Source organism: Hemibagrus wyckioides, linkage group LG10, assembly GCF_019097595.1.
Source record: "Hemibagrus wyckioides isolate EC202008001 linkage group LG10, SWU_Hwy_1.0, whole genome shotgun sequence".
Lineage (NCBI taxonomy): Eukaryota > Metazoa > Chordata > Actinopteri > Siluriformes > Bagridae > Hemibagrus > Hemibagrus wyckioides.
Window position 1 is genome coordinate 22,243,013 of NC_080719.1, and position 15,166 is coordinate 22,258,178.

At 39.7% G+C, this 15,166-nt stretch overlaps 1 protein-coding gene across 3 annotated transcripts in view; it reads left to right on the plus strand.

Annotated features, from left to right (window-relative positions):
- Positions 1-130: 130 nt before the first annotated feature.
- vps13c (vacuolar protein sorting 13 homolog C) overlaps positions 131-15,166 on the plus strand; it is a 66,294-nt gene continuing 51,258 nt past the window's right edge. For all 3 annotated transcript variants that reach the window (XM_058400538.1, XM_058400539.1, XM_058400540.1), the window contains exon 1: positions 131-890. In XM_058400538.1, coding sequence (XP_058256521.1) covers positions 791-890 — 100 coding nt within the window. In that variant the 5' untranslated portion in view covers positions 131-790. The remainder of the gene's footprint in view (positions 891-15,166) is intronic.

Genomic DNA, 15,166 nt, shown 5'->3' on the forward strand with positions numbered 1-15,166 from the left:
CGCATGCGCGAAGGTTGACGCATGCGCGAAGGTTGACGCATGCGCGACAATACAGCACGCCATCTCCGCACAACTTGGCATATAATGTTGATACTCTGGAAATATACATTGAGACGATTTTTATACGTACGAAAGACGAGATACAAGGGGAAAAAGTCGATGGAAAAAGTCACAATATTTGGCGAATAAAGTATAGCCTATTGCAAAAAATAAAAAGGCAAAATATTTTGAGAAATATATCAAATATGATATTGTGGGGGGAATCGCAATATTTTATAATTTATTAATAGATCGTTAATGATGTTATCTATGGAATGGTTATAATGGTTTTAAACACAGTTGTGGATTTCTAAGTGGATTTACAGAGCAAGTCAGAGTGTTGAGTCATTAGTACCTTTCAGAAGCAAAACAACACCTTCAAGGATATGCGCACACAGAGAGAGAGAGAGAGAGACCTTGTGCATCACCCTCTAGGATCAATTGTGTAAAGATCTGAACTGAAAGCAGAAATAAACAAGCCCAGTAACATACAGTAACTTTTGAAAACATCACATTAAGCCCTAAAAGAAATGGTGTAGTTAATGATAAACAAATTCATCGCGCATATTGCGCATGCGCAGCGCAAATCGGGTATGCGATTTGGGTAGGATAAGGGGTGGATTGGGTAACCACCAAAGGGATCTCCTAGTCGTTCATTTCACTTGTTACGAAAAAGGAAGTAGCGAGTCACGGGAGCGCTGTGGTGTGTCCGAGCTGAAGCCTGCGCCGGAGCGCCGTGTCCTGCTCCGCCATGGTCTTCGAGTCTTTGGTCAGCGATGTTCTGAACAGGTTTCTCGGCGACTATGTGGAAAACCTGGACAAATCGCAGCTGAAGATCGGCATTTGGGGAGGTGAGTGTAGGATGTTCTTGCACTCAGCTGGCTACAAGATATCCTCTGGTCAGGTGATGAGAATAAAGTCACTGCGTGGGAGATCCTTCTGAATGGACTGGGTACTGTTTCAGCGGTGTGTGTGTGTGTGTGTTACCCTACACTTGGGCTTTAATAGGGCATCCATGAAACGATCAACTGTCAGTGTGTGTCTGTTAGTGTGTGTCTATCAGTGTGTCTATCAGTGTGTGTGATTATCAGTGTGTGTCTATCAGTGTGTGTCTATCAGTGTGTGTCTATCAGTGTGTGATTATCAGTGTGTGATTATCAGTGTGTGTCTATCAGTGTGTGTCTATCAGTGTGTGATTATCAGTGTGTGTCTAATAGAGCGTGACTATCTGTGTGTATATTAGTGTAACTGTCAGTGTGTGTCTGTTAGTGTGTGATTGTTAGTGTGTGATTATCAGTGTGTGATTATCAGTGTGTGTCTATCAGTGTGTGTCTATCAGTGTGTGTCTATCAGTGTGTGATTATCAGTGTGTGTCTAATAGAGCGTGACTATCTATGTGTATATTAGTGTAACTGTCAGTGTGTGTATATTAGTGTGACTGTCAGTGTGTGTATATTAGTGTAACTGTCAGTGTGTGTATATTAGTGTGACTGTCAGTGTGTGTATATTAGTGTGACTGTCAGTGTGTGTATATATTAGTGTGACTGTCAGTGTGTGTATATTAGTGTGACTGTCAGTGTGTGTATATTAGTGTGACTGTCAGTGTGTGTATATTAGTGTGACTGTCAGTGTGTGTATATTAGTGTGACTGTCAGTGTGTGTATATTAGTGTGACTGTCAGTGTGTGTATATTAGTGTGACTGTCAGTGTGTGTATATTAGTGTGACTGTCAGTGTGTGTGTATATTAGTGTGACTGTCAGTGTGTGTATATATTAGTGTGACTGTCAGTGTGTGTGTATATTAGTGTGACTGTCAGTGTGTGTGTATATTAGTGTGACTGTCAGTGTGTGTGTGTGTATATTAGTGTGACTGTCAGTGTGTGTGTATATTAGTGTAACTGTCAGTGTGTGTATATTAGTGTGACTGTCAGTGTGTGTATATTAGTGTGACTGTCAGTGTGTGTGTATATTAGTGTGACTGTCAGTGTGTGTATATATTAGTGTGACTGTCAGTGTGTGTGTATATTAGTGTGACTGTCAGTGTGTGTGTATATTAGTGTGACTGTCAGTGTGTGTATATTAGTGTGACTGTCAGTGTGTGTATATTAGTGTGACTGTCAGTGTGTGTGTATATTAGTGTGACTGTCAGTGTGTGTGTATATTAGTGTGACTGTCAGTGTGTGTATATATTAGTGTGACTGTCAGTGTGTGTGTATATTAGTGTGACTGTCAGTGTGTGTATATTAGTGTGACTGTCAGTGTGTGTGTATATTAGTGTGACTGTCAGTGTGTGTATATATTAGTGTGACTATCAGTGTGTGTGTATATTAGTGTGACTGTCAGTGTGTGTATATATTAGTGTGACTATCAGTGTGTGTGTATATTAGTGTGACTGTCAGTGTGTGTATATATTAGTGTGACTGTCAGTGTGTGTATATATTAGTGTGACTGTCAGTGTGTGTATATTAGTGTGACTATCAGTGTGTGTGTATATTAGTGTAACTGTCAGTGTGTGTATATTAGTGTGACTGTCAGTGTGTGTATATTAGTGTGACTGTCAGTGTGTGTGTATATTAGTGTGACTGTCAGTGTGTGTATATATTAGTGTGACTGTCAGTGTGTGTGTATATTAGTGTGACTGTCAGTGTGTGTGTATATTAGTGTGACTGTCAGTGTGTGTATATTAGTGTGACTGTCAGTGTGTGTGTATATTAGTGTGACTGTCAGTGTGTGTGTATATTAGTGTGACTGTCAGTGTGTGTATATATTAGTGTGACTGTCAGTGTGTGTGTATATTAGTGTGACTGTCAGTGTGTGTATATATTAGTGTGACTGTCAGTGTGTGTGTATATTAGTGTGACTGTCAGTGTGTGTATATTAGTGTGACTGTCAGTGTGTGTGTATATTAGTGTGACTGTCAGTGTGTGTGTATATTAGTGTGACTGTCAGTGTGTGTATATATTAGTGTGACTGTCAGTGTGTGTATATATTAGTGTGACTATCAGTGTGTGTGTATATTAGTGTGACTGTCAGTGTGTGTATATATTAGTGTGACTGTCAGTGTGTGTATATATTAGTGTGACTGTCAGTGTGTGTATATTAGTGTGACTATCAGTGTGTGTGTATATTAGTGTGACTGTCAGTGTGTGTATATATTAGTGTGACTGTCAGTGTGTGTATATATTAGTGTGACTGTCAGTGTGTGTATATATTAGTGTGACTGTCAGTGTGTGTATATATTAGTGTGACTGTCAGTGTGTGTATATATTAGTGTGACTGTCAGTGTGTGTATATATTAGTGTGACTGTCAGTGTGTGTATATATTAGTGTAACTGTCAGTGTGTGTATATTAGTGTGACTGTCAGTGTGTGTATATATTAGTGTGACTGTCAGTGTGTGTATATTAGTGTGACTGTCAGTGTGTGTGTATATTAGTGTGACTGTCAGTGTGTGTGTATATTAGTGTGACTGTCAGTGTGTGTGTATATTAGTGTGACTGTCAGTGTGTGTATATTAGTGTGACTGTCAGTGTGTGTATATTAGTGTGACTGTCAGTGTGTGTGTATATTAGTGTGACTGTCAGTGTGTGTGTATATTAGTGTGACTGTCAGTGTGTGTATATATTAGTGTGACTGTCAGTGTGTGTATATATTAGTGTGACTGTCAGTGTGTGTATATATTAGTGTGACTGTCAGTGTGTGTGTATATTAGTGTGACTGTCAGTGTGTGTATATATTAGTGTGACTGTCAGTGTGTGTGTATATTAGTGTGACTGTCAGTGTGTGTGTATATTAGTGTGACTGTCAGTGTGTGTATATATTAGTGTGACTGTCAGTGTGTGTATATTAGTGTGACTGTCAGTGTGTGTGTATATTAGTGTGACTGTCAGTGTGTGTATATATTAGTGTGACTGTCAGTGTGTGTATATATTAGTGTGACTGTCAGTGTGTGTATATATTAGTGTGACTGTCAGTGTGTGTGTATATTAGTGTGACTGTCAGTGTGTGTATATATTAGTGTGACTGTCAGTGTGTGTGTATATTAGTGTGACTGTCAGTGTGTGTGTATATTAGTGTGACTGTCAGTGTGTGTATATATTAGTGTGACTGTCAGTGTGTGTATATATTAGTGTGACTGTCAGTGTGTGTATATATTAGTGTGACTGTCAGTGTGTGTGTATATTAGTGTGACTGTCAGTGTGTGTGTATATTAGTGTGACTGTCAGTGTGTGTATATTAGTGTGACTGTCAATGTGTGTATACAGTGAGGGAAAAAATTATTTGATCCCCTGCTGATTTTGTACGTTAGCCCACTGACAAAGAAATGATCAGTCTGTAATTTTAATGGTAGGTGTATTTGAACAGTGAGAGACAGAATAACAACAAAAAAATCCAGAAAAACGCATTTCAGAAAAGTTATACATTGATTTGCATTTTAATGAGTGAAATACGTATTTGACCCCTTTGCAAAACATGACTTAGTACTTGGTGGCAAAGCCCTTGTTGGCAATCACAGACATTTCTTGTAGTTGGGCACCAGGTTTGCATACATCTTGCATCTCAAGGAATTTTGGCCCACTCCTCTTTGCATCCACGACCCATTTTCAATGCCCTGTCTGAGGGAAGGAGGTTCTCACTCAAGATTTGACGGTACATGGCTCCGTCCATCGTCCCTTTGATGCGGTGCAGTTGTCCTGTCCCCTTAGCAGAAAAACACCCCCAAAGCATAATGTTTCCACCTCCATGTTTGATGGTGGGGATGGTCTTCTTGGAGTCATAGGCAGCATTCCTCCTCCTCCAAACACGGCGAGTTGAGTTGATGCCAAAGAGCTGGATTTTGGTCTCATTTGACCACATGACCTCTGAATCATTCAGATGTTCACTGGCAAACTTCAGATGAGCCTGTACATGTGCTTTCTTTAGCAGGACCTTGCAGGCGCTACTGGATTTCAGTCTTTCACGGCGTAGTGTGTTACCAATTATTTTCTTGGTGACTATGGTCCCAGCTGCCTTGAGATCATTGACAAAATCCTCCAGTGTAATTCTGGGCTGATTCCTCGCCGTTCTCATGATCATTGAAACTCCATGAGGTGAGATCTTGCATGGAGCCCCAGACCGAGGAAGATTGACAGTCCTTTTGTGTTTCTTCCATTTGGGAATAATCGCACCAACTGTTGTCACCTTCTCACCAAGCTGCTTGCCGATGGTCTTGTAGCTCATTCCAGCCTTGTGTAGGTCTACAATATTGTTCCTGACATCCATGGACAGCTCTTTGGTCTTGGCCATGATGGAGAGTTTGGAATCTGATTGATTGCTTCCTTCTGTGGACAGGTGTCTTTCATACAGTTAATGAGCTGAGATTAAGAGCACTCCCCGAGAGTGCTCCTACTGTAATTTCAGCTCCTTACCTGTATAAAAGACACCTGGGAGCCAGAAATCTTTCTGATTGATAGGGGATCAAATACTTATTTCACTCATTAAAATGCAAATCAATGTATAACTTTTCTGAAATGTGTTTTTCTGGATTTTTTTTGTTATTCTGCCTCTCATTGTTCAAATGCACCTACCATTAAAATTATAGACTGATAATTTCTTTGTCAGTGGGCAAACGTACAAAATCAGCAGGGGATCAAATAATTTTTTCCCTCACTGTATTAGTGTGACTGTCAGTGTGTGTGTATATTAGTGTGACTGTCAGTGTGTGTGTATATTAGTGTGACTGTCAGTGTGTGTATATATTAGTGTGACTGTCAGTGTGTGTATATTAGTGTAACTGTCAGTGTGTGTATATTAGTGTGACTGTCAGTGTGTGTATATTAGTGTGACTGTCAGTGTGTGTATATTAGTGTGACTGTCAGTGTGTGTATATTAGTGTGACTGTCAGTGTGTGTGTATATTAGTGTGACTGTCAGTGTGTGTATATTAGTGTGACTGTCAGTGTGTGTGTATTAGTGTGACTGTCAGTGTGTGTATATTAGTGTAACTGTCAGTGTGTGTATATTAGTGTGACTGTCAGTGTGTGTATATTAGTGTAACTGTCAGTGTGTGTGTATATTAGTGTGACTGTCAGTGTGTATATATTAGTGTGACTGTCAGTGTGTGTATATTAGTGTAACTGTCAGTGTGTGTATATTAGTGTGACTGTCAGTGTGTGTATATTAGTGTGACTGTCAGTGTGTGTATATTAGTGTGACTGTCAGTGTGTGTGTATATTAGTGTGACTGTCAGTGTGTGTATATTAGTGTGACTGTCAGTGTGTGTATATTAGTGTGAGTGTCAGTGTGTGTATATTAGTGTGACTGTCAGTGTGTGTATATTAGTGTGACTGTCAGTGTGTGTGTATATTAGTGTGACTGTCAGTGTGTGTATATTAGTGTGACTGTCAGTGTGTGTATATTAGTGTGAGTGTCAGTGTGTGTATATTAGTGTGACTGTCAGTGTGTGTGTATATTAGTGTGACTGTCAGTGTGTGTATATTAGTGTGACTGTCAGTGTGTGTATATTAGTGTGAGTGTCAGTGTGTGTATATTAGTGTGACTGTCAGTGTGTGTATATTAGTGTGACTGTCAGTGTGTGTGTATATTAGTGTGACTGTCAGTGTGTGTATATTAGTGTGACTGTCAGTGTGTATATATTAGTGTGACTGTCAGTGTGTGTATTAGTGTGACTGTCAGTGTGTGTGTATATTAGTGTGACTGTCAGTGTGTGTATATTAGTGTGACTGTCAGTGTGTGTGTATATTAGTGTGACTGTCAGTGTGTATATATTAGTGTGACTGTCAGTGTGTGTATTAGTGTGACTGTCAGTGTGTGTGTATATTAGTGTGACTGTCAGTGTGTGTGTATATTAGTGTGACTGTCAGTGTGTGTATATTGGTGTGACTGTCAGTGTGTGTATTACTGTGACTGTCAGTGTGTGTGTATTAGTGTGACTGTCAGTGTGTGTGTATTAGTGTGACTGTCAGTGTGTGTATATTAGTGTGACTGTCAGTGTGTGTATATTAGTGTGACTGTCAGTGTGTGTATATTAGTGTGACTGTCAGTGTGTGTGTATTAGTGTGACTGTCAGTGTGTGTGTATTAGTGTGACTGTCAGTGTGTGTATATTAGTGTGACTGTCAGTGTGTATATATTAGTGTGACTGTCAGTGTGTGTGTATTAGTGTGACTGTCAGTGTGTGTATATTGGTGTGACTGTCAGTGTATGTGTATTAGTGTGACTGTCAGTGTGTGTATATTAGTGTGACTGTCAGTGTGTGTATATTAGTGTGACTGTCAGTGTGTGTATATTAGTGTGACTGTCAGTGTGTATATATTAGTGTGACTGTCAGTGTGTGTGTATTAGTATGACTGTCAGTGTGTGTGTATATTAGTGTGACTGTCAGTGTGTGTATATTAGTGTGACTGTCAGTGTGTGTATATTAGTGTGACTGTCAGTGTGTATATATTAGTGTGACTGTCAGTGTGTGTGTATTAGTGTGACTGTCAGTGTGTGTGTATTAGTGTGACTGTCAGTGTGTGTGTATTAGTGTGACTGTCAGTGTGTGTGTATTAGTGTGACTGTCAGTGTGTGTATATTAGTGTGACTGTCAGTGTGTGTGTATATTAGTGTGACTGTCAGTGTGTATATATTAGTGTGACTGTCAGTGTGTGTATTAGTGTGACTGTCAGTGTGTGTGTATATTAGTGTGACTGTCAGTGTGTGTGTATATTAGTGTGACTGTCAGTGTGTGTATATTGGTGTGACTGTCAGTGTGTGTATTACTGTGACTGTCAGTGTGTGTGTATTAGTGTGACTGTCAGTGTGTGTGTATTAGTGTGACTGTCAGTGTGTGTATATTAGTGTGACTGTCAGTGTGTGTATATTAGTGTGACTGTCAGTGTGTGTATATTAGTGTGACTGTCAGTGTGTGTGTATTAGTGTGACTGTCAGTGTGTGTGTATTAGTGTGACTGTCAGTGTGTGTATATTAGTGTGACTGTCAGTGTGTATATATTAGTGTGACTGTCAGTGTGTGTGTATTAGTGTGACTGTCAGTGTGTGTATATTGGTGTGACTGTCAGTGTATGTGTATTAGTGTGACTGTCAGTGTGTGTATATTAGTGTGACTGTCAGTGTGTGTATATTAGTGTGACTGTCAGTGTGTGTATATTAGTGTGACTGTCAGTGTGTGTATATTAGTGTGACTGTCAGTGTGTGTGTATTAGTGTGACTGTCAGTGTGTGTGTATATTAGTGTGACTGTCAGTGTGTGTGTATATTAGTGTGACTGTCAGTGTGTGTATATTAGTGTGACTGTCAGTGTGTGTATTAGTGTGACTGTCAGTGTGTGTGTATTAGTGTGACTGTCAGTGTGTGTATTAGTGTGACTGTCAGTGTGTGTATTAGTGTGACTGTCAGTGTGTGTGTATTAGTGTGACTGTCAGTGTGTGTGTATTAGTGTGACTGTCAGTGTGTGTGTATATTAGTGTGACTGTCAGTGTGTGTGTATTAGTGTGACTATCAGTGTGTGTATTTTAGTGTGACTGTCTGTGTATATATTAGTGTGACTGTCAGTGTGTGTATATTGGTGTAACTGTCAGTGTGTGTGTATTAGTGTGACTGTCAGTGTGTGTGTATTAGTGTGACTGTCAGTGTGTGTGTATTAGTGTGACTGTCAGTGTGTGTGTATATTAGTGTGACTGTCAGTGTGTGTATTAGTGTGACTGTCATTGTGTGTATTAGTGTGACTGTCATTGTGTGTAATAGTGTGACTGTCAGTGTGTGTGTATTAGTGTGACTGTCAGTGTGTGTATATTGGTGTAACTGTCAGTGTGTGTATATTGGTGTAACTGTCAGTGTGTATATATTAGTGTGACTGTCAGTGTGTGTGTATTAGTGTGACTGTCAGTGTGTGTATTAGTGTGACTGTCAGTGTGTGTGTATTAGTGTAACTGTCAGTGTGTGTATATTGGTGTAACTGTCAGTGTGTATATATTAGTGTGACTGTCAGTGTGTGTGTATTAGTGTAACTGTCAGTGTGTGTATATTGGTGTAACTGTCAGTGTGTATATATTAGTGTGACTGTCAGTGTGTGTATATTGGTGTAACTGTCAGTGTGTGTATATTGGTGTAACTGTCAGTGTGTGTATATTGGTGTAACTGTCAGTGTGTGTATTAGTGTAACTGTCAGTGACAGAAACCTGATGCTGGTGCAGGTTTTCATTCCAATCAAGCCAAAGCCACACCTGAGTCTACAGGTTTAATCAGTTGATGTTGACTTACAGTAGACTGGCTTTCAGTCAGGCCTGACTTTTGTTTGGTTGGAATGAAAACTTGCGCGCAAGCAAAGTGTCCTGCATGTATTCCACCCTACTTTTACTGAGCTACATTCCTGTGTTGTGTGAAGCAGAAGCTGAAATATGTGAGGATACATTTCCATAGATTTAGTCCTTTCTACTGTATTAATAATATTTAAGATGTTGAAAGAAGTCATGCCCACATTTCATGTATTCTTGTAACATAATCATTGATACTTAAAAATAATACATTACTAACTCCAAACAGAACAGACAGCAGAGTCATGGTATGAGTACAGGTTTGACTAAGGAATTACATCACATCAGCAGACGTTATAAATATCCCCTGGTTGGATGAAGGTCTTTCAGTTTCTCTTTAAACCTCTCACCGGCTGACTTTAGCTGCAGGACCTATTTGCCCATTATAGTATGGGGAAAAATCCCCAACCAAGACCTTTGTGGATCTCCATGATCTGGTTTCTCCATGAGAGCTATTTCCAAACAACTGATGAGCATTCGGTACAAACACTTGTAGATATATAAGTAATATAAGAAGATTGGGAACACATGGACACTGCACTCTTCAGGATGGAGGTTTAGAACTTCAGAAAGTAGATATCATCGTGATGAAGGATGATTATGTAGAAATACTGAAGCAACACTTCAGTACATCCTCCGGAAAGATACAACCTGATAATGATCTTAACCAAACCTCAAAACTGCAACCAAATGCCTTAAAAACAGCAGAGTCAGATCTCTCAAAAGAATATCTGTGGACTGAAGTAGAAAAACATGAAGACCCATGAAGACCCAGTGGCACATAAACCAGTTCATTCAGTTAAGAATGAGCAAAAAAATCCACTGGATAAACTATTATGAGAAGCTTGTGGATGACCCAAAGATTTGGATTTAAATCAAGGAGGCCATACTGACCAGTGCTAGCAAATATTACCAGAGTGCAGAGGTGGACAGTAAAGAAGTACATTTACTTGAGTACTGTACTTAAGTACACTTTTTGAGTATCTGTACTTTACTTGAGTATTATTTTTTCTGGATACTTTTTACTTTAACTTCACTACATTTGAAAGACAAATACTCTACTTTTTACTCCACTACATTTCTGTCAAGGTCATCGAGTAGAAAGTAGTTACATTAATCATAGGATGATTTTTTTCACTCTTGTAGCGTCACGTGTTGTAAAGTTCAGTGGTTTTCCATAATTTTTTTAACTCAATTGATCAATTTCTGACAAAATGGACGAAGATATGCTGTATATTATACACCACCAACACATTGGTAATGATGTTAGTTAACACACAAAAACGTATACTGTGTCCAAATTCTCATACTATGTGTCCTAAATAGTATTCAAAAATAGAATTAGTATGCCCCAAATCGCAGTATACTGAAAAGAGTATTCCAAAAATTCCTGGATGGTCTACTACTTCCGGTAGAAATTCAAAGTGCAGAACAATGCACACTGTAACGGGTAATATTGCCCACAACGCATTGCACACAGGAGGGAGGAGCCTGGACAATGGTGTAAATGCATATTAAAACGGTGTAAATGAATTGTGGAAATGTATATAACTCTTTGTTAAAGCAGTGTTGCTGTTGGGTGGTTGTACAGCTACAGTTGTGTAGCTGGGTTTTAAAGCAGGTTAGATTTTTTTTTCTGACCAGTCTTCATTTACAGACCATTTGATTGAAATGTTCATGAGTGGATACACACAGATGTGTACAGGTACGTCTCAAAATTTAGAATATAATGAAAAAGGTCAATATTTTTTGTCACTCAGTTCAGAAAGTGAAACCCATATATTATATAGATTCATTACACATAGAGTGAAATATTTCAAGCCTTTATTTCTTGAAATTGTGATGATTATGGCGTACAGATAAGGAAAACCCAAAATTCTGTGTCTCAGAGAATTAGAATATTGTGAAAAGTTAAATATTGGACAGTCGTGGTGTCACACCCTAATCAGCTAATTACCTCAAAACACCTGCAAAGGTTTAATGAGCTTTTAAATGGTCTCTCAGTCTGGGTCAGTAGGCTACACATGGGGAAGACTGCTGACTTGACAGTTGTCCAGAAGACAGTCATTGACACCCTCCACAAGGAGGGTAAGCCACAAAAGGTCATTGCTAAAGAAGCTGGTTGTTCACAGAGTGCTGTATCCAAGCATATTCGTAGAAAGTTGAGTGGAAGGAAAAAGTGTGGTAGGAGAAGGTGCACCAGCAAAAGGGATAACCACAGCCTTGAGAGGACTGTCAGGCAAAATCCATTCAAGAATTTGGGGGAGCTTCAGACGAATCCTAGACATGGCCTACAAATGTCGCATTCCTCGTGTCAAGCCACTCCTGAACCAGAGACAATGTCAGAAGCATCTTACCTGGGCTATGGATAAAAAGAACTGGACTGTTGCTCAGTGGTCCAAAGTCCTCTTTTCAGATGAAAGTAAGTTTTGCATTTCATTTGGAAATCAAGGTCCCAGAGTCTGGAGTAAGAGTGGAGAGGCACAGAATCCATGTTGCCTGAAGTCCAGTGTGAAGTGTCCACAGTCAGTGATTTGGGCTGCCATGTCATCTGCTGTCATCTGCTGCCATGTCATCTGCTGGTCCACTGTGTTTTCTGAAGACCACAGTCAACGCATCCATCTACCAGGAAATCTTAGAGCACTTCATGCTTCCTTCTGCTGACAAGCTTCATGGAGATGCTGATTTCATTTTCAAGCAGGACTTGGCACCTGCCCACACTGCTAAAGGTACCATAAGCTGGTTCAATGACCATGGTGTTACTGTGCTTGATTGGCCAGCAAACTCGCCTGACCTGAACCCCATAGAGAGTCTATGGGGTATTGTCAAGAGGAAGATACCAGACACCAGACCCAACAAAGCAGATGACCTGAAGGCTGCTATCAAAGCAACCCGGGCTTCCATTACACCTGAGCAGTGCCACAGGCTGATTGCCTCCATGCCACGCCGCATTGATGCAAAAGGAGCCCCAACCAAGTATTGAGTGCATAGAAACGAACATACGTTTCAGAAGTCTGACATTTCTCTTTGAAATATCCTTTTTTATTGATCTTATGTAATATTCTAATTTTCTGAGACACAGAATTTTGGGTTTTCCTTATCTGTAAGCCATAATCATCACAATTTCAAGAAATAAGGTTGCTAGTAAGTATTGCATACAACAATGCAAGAATAATAAAACAATGCGTTGACATTTACTTTTGATACTTAAGTACTTTTAAAAACAAGTACTTCTGTACTTTTACTTAAGTAAAAATCTGTCTTTACAACTTTTACTTGTAATGGAGTAATGTTTGACCAGTAGTATCTGTACTTTCACTCAAGTAAGGAAGTTGTGTACTTCGTCCACCTCTGCCAGAGTGTATGTAAACCCATGACCCACTCAAAATCTGATATGGGATACAAGCTCAAATAAATTAAATGTTCTTATTTAACGGTGATAAAAGTAGAAACCCTAGTACTCTTAACACAGTAATTGTGTGGAATTGTGTCTTTTTTTAAAAGCCCAGTGCACCTGCTCATTTATGCAGTTATCCAGTCAGCTGACCAGCATGCAGACCCTCCACAAAAACAGGACTTTTTTTTTTTTTTGCATATCCCTTTTGTATAAACTCTAGAGACTGGTGAGTGTGAAAATCCCTGGAGGTTTTCTTAAATATCTGGTACCAACAGCCATGTGATGGTTAAACTCACAGAAATCAGACTTCTTTCCCATTCTGATGTTTGGTGTGCACATTACCTGAAGCTCTTGACCTGAAGCTGCTTGATTTTAAGCGTTGTTCTGCTGCCGTGTGATTGGGTGACTGGATAATGGAATAAATGTGCAGGTGTTACTAACAAAGTGTATGGTGAGTATGTACATCAGTGAGGCCACTTTAATAGGAACATACCCTTTGAAAGTATTGGAACAGCAAACCCAATTCTTTTGTTATAAACTGAAGACATTTGGGGTCGAGATCAAAAGAATAATATGAGAATTTCAGAATTGCATCTTACTCTAAATATTCGGCATGCATTTATAGACACATTATCTGCCATACGCTGCCAAATTTGTACAGGACAGTGGTGAGACCGGCCATGCTCTATGAGACTGTGTCACTGAGGAAGAGACAGGAGTCAGAGCTGGAGGTAGCAGAGCTGAAGGTACTGAGGTTCTCTTTGGGAGTGACATGGTTGGACAGAATTAGGAACGAGTACATCTCAGGACAGCTCATGTTGGATGTTTGGGGGACAAAGTTAGGGAGGCCAGATTAAGATGGTTTGGACATGTCCAGAGGAGTGAGAGTGAGTATATTGGTAGGAGAATGTTGGACATGGAGCTGCCAGGCAGGAGGCAAAGAGGAAGGACAAAGAGGAAGTATATGGATGGAATAAATGAGGATATGAAGCTAGTAAGTGTTGAGGATGCAGAAGATAGGGATAGGTGGAGAGAGATGATTCACTGTGGCGAACCCTGGAAGGAGAGAGAGAGAGAGGGGAAGTGAAAGACAGAGCCACACCTATTAAAGTAAATAAAACTGTTTTCTCCCTTCAGTCTCTTCTTCAGGAGGTGTGCTGTTGGGTTGTAATGTACTCAGTTGGGTTCAGTTCTGCTGATAGACTTGTCCAGTCGGAAAGCTTCCACTTTCCCCCTGTTTGTTGAAGTCCTGTGTTGAGTTAGCAAAGTGTTTGGAACATTGTCTTGCTGCATGATGAAGTTCCTCCTGATTAGACTGGATATATTTCTCAGTAAATAATCGGACAGAACATTTTTGTAGACCTCTGAATTCATTCTGCTGCTACCATCATGAGCTTCAACAGTAAAGATTAGTGAGAATGTTTGAGGAGCAGCTATGCAAGCCCAAGACTGTTGGTGATATCATTGCTGATTGTTGTTTTGGGGATTTTCTTTACAGCTCTCATAATGCCATCAACTGCTGTTATTTTCCGTAACCAGCCTGTCGTGGTTGTTAGTACATCGCTGGGGTTTCTTTCCTTCAAACTGTTGCGTTGACTATATTCAGTGTTTGTGCAATGCCATGTTAATTGATTCCTCTTTTTTTCTCAGCTTAAAAATGGTTTACTTTTTTTCCCATAGAGACCTCTCTAGCCTTCATGTTGGTTTATTCTTTTTAACAACCAATACATTCTTCACAGGTGAAACCCAGGCCTCAAACTAAGAGCAGACATTCAGAGGTATTCACTGTTTAAACAATCGATTTAACAGGACACACTTAGGCAACTCCTGTCATGCACGTTACAATATTTTTGATCACTCAAAAAGAAATGGGTGGCTTGAAACAGAAGGTGTGGTTTTCTAAGCCATTTACCATATCAGGAAATGAAAGCTAAAATTCAGACCTCATATTCATTTTTTGATCTCAGTGGCAGGCTGTAAATAACCTTCCTTAATCATGTCTATAAATTTCTACACTTTAGACTCAGCAGGCATAAAGCCTTTGGCAACCTCGTCCACAAAACCTCTCTCAGTGGTGCCAGAAACCCTGAGTGTGTGAAAAATCCTGGACTTTCCTCCTGAGAAACATATGATGTTTATTACTCATAACTATTCCACATCCAGAAAAACAATAAGCACCTGGGGCCTTGTGCACAAAAACAACACACACAGATCAGACTTGTGTACACACACCTAGATGTTTCTGTTTCTGCTTTATAAACCACAGTCTTCTTGAAAAAAACAAATTGGTGAAATTCTGACTAGCCTATAGCTACACGAGAGCAGTCATTTGCTCTGATTACGTTTGGGAAAATTCTTCCCTCACAATGTAAGGAGCTCTGATGTGAGTGTATTTATTCTGAACCAATATGACTGCCA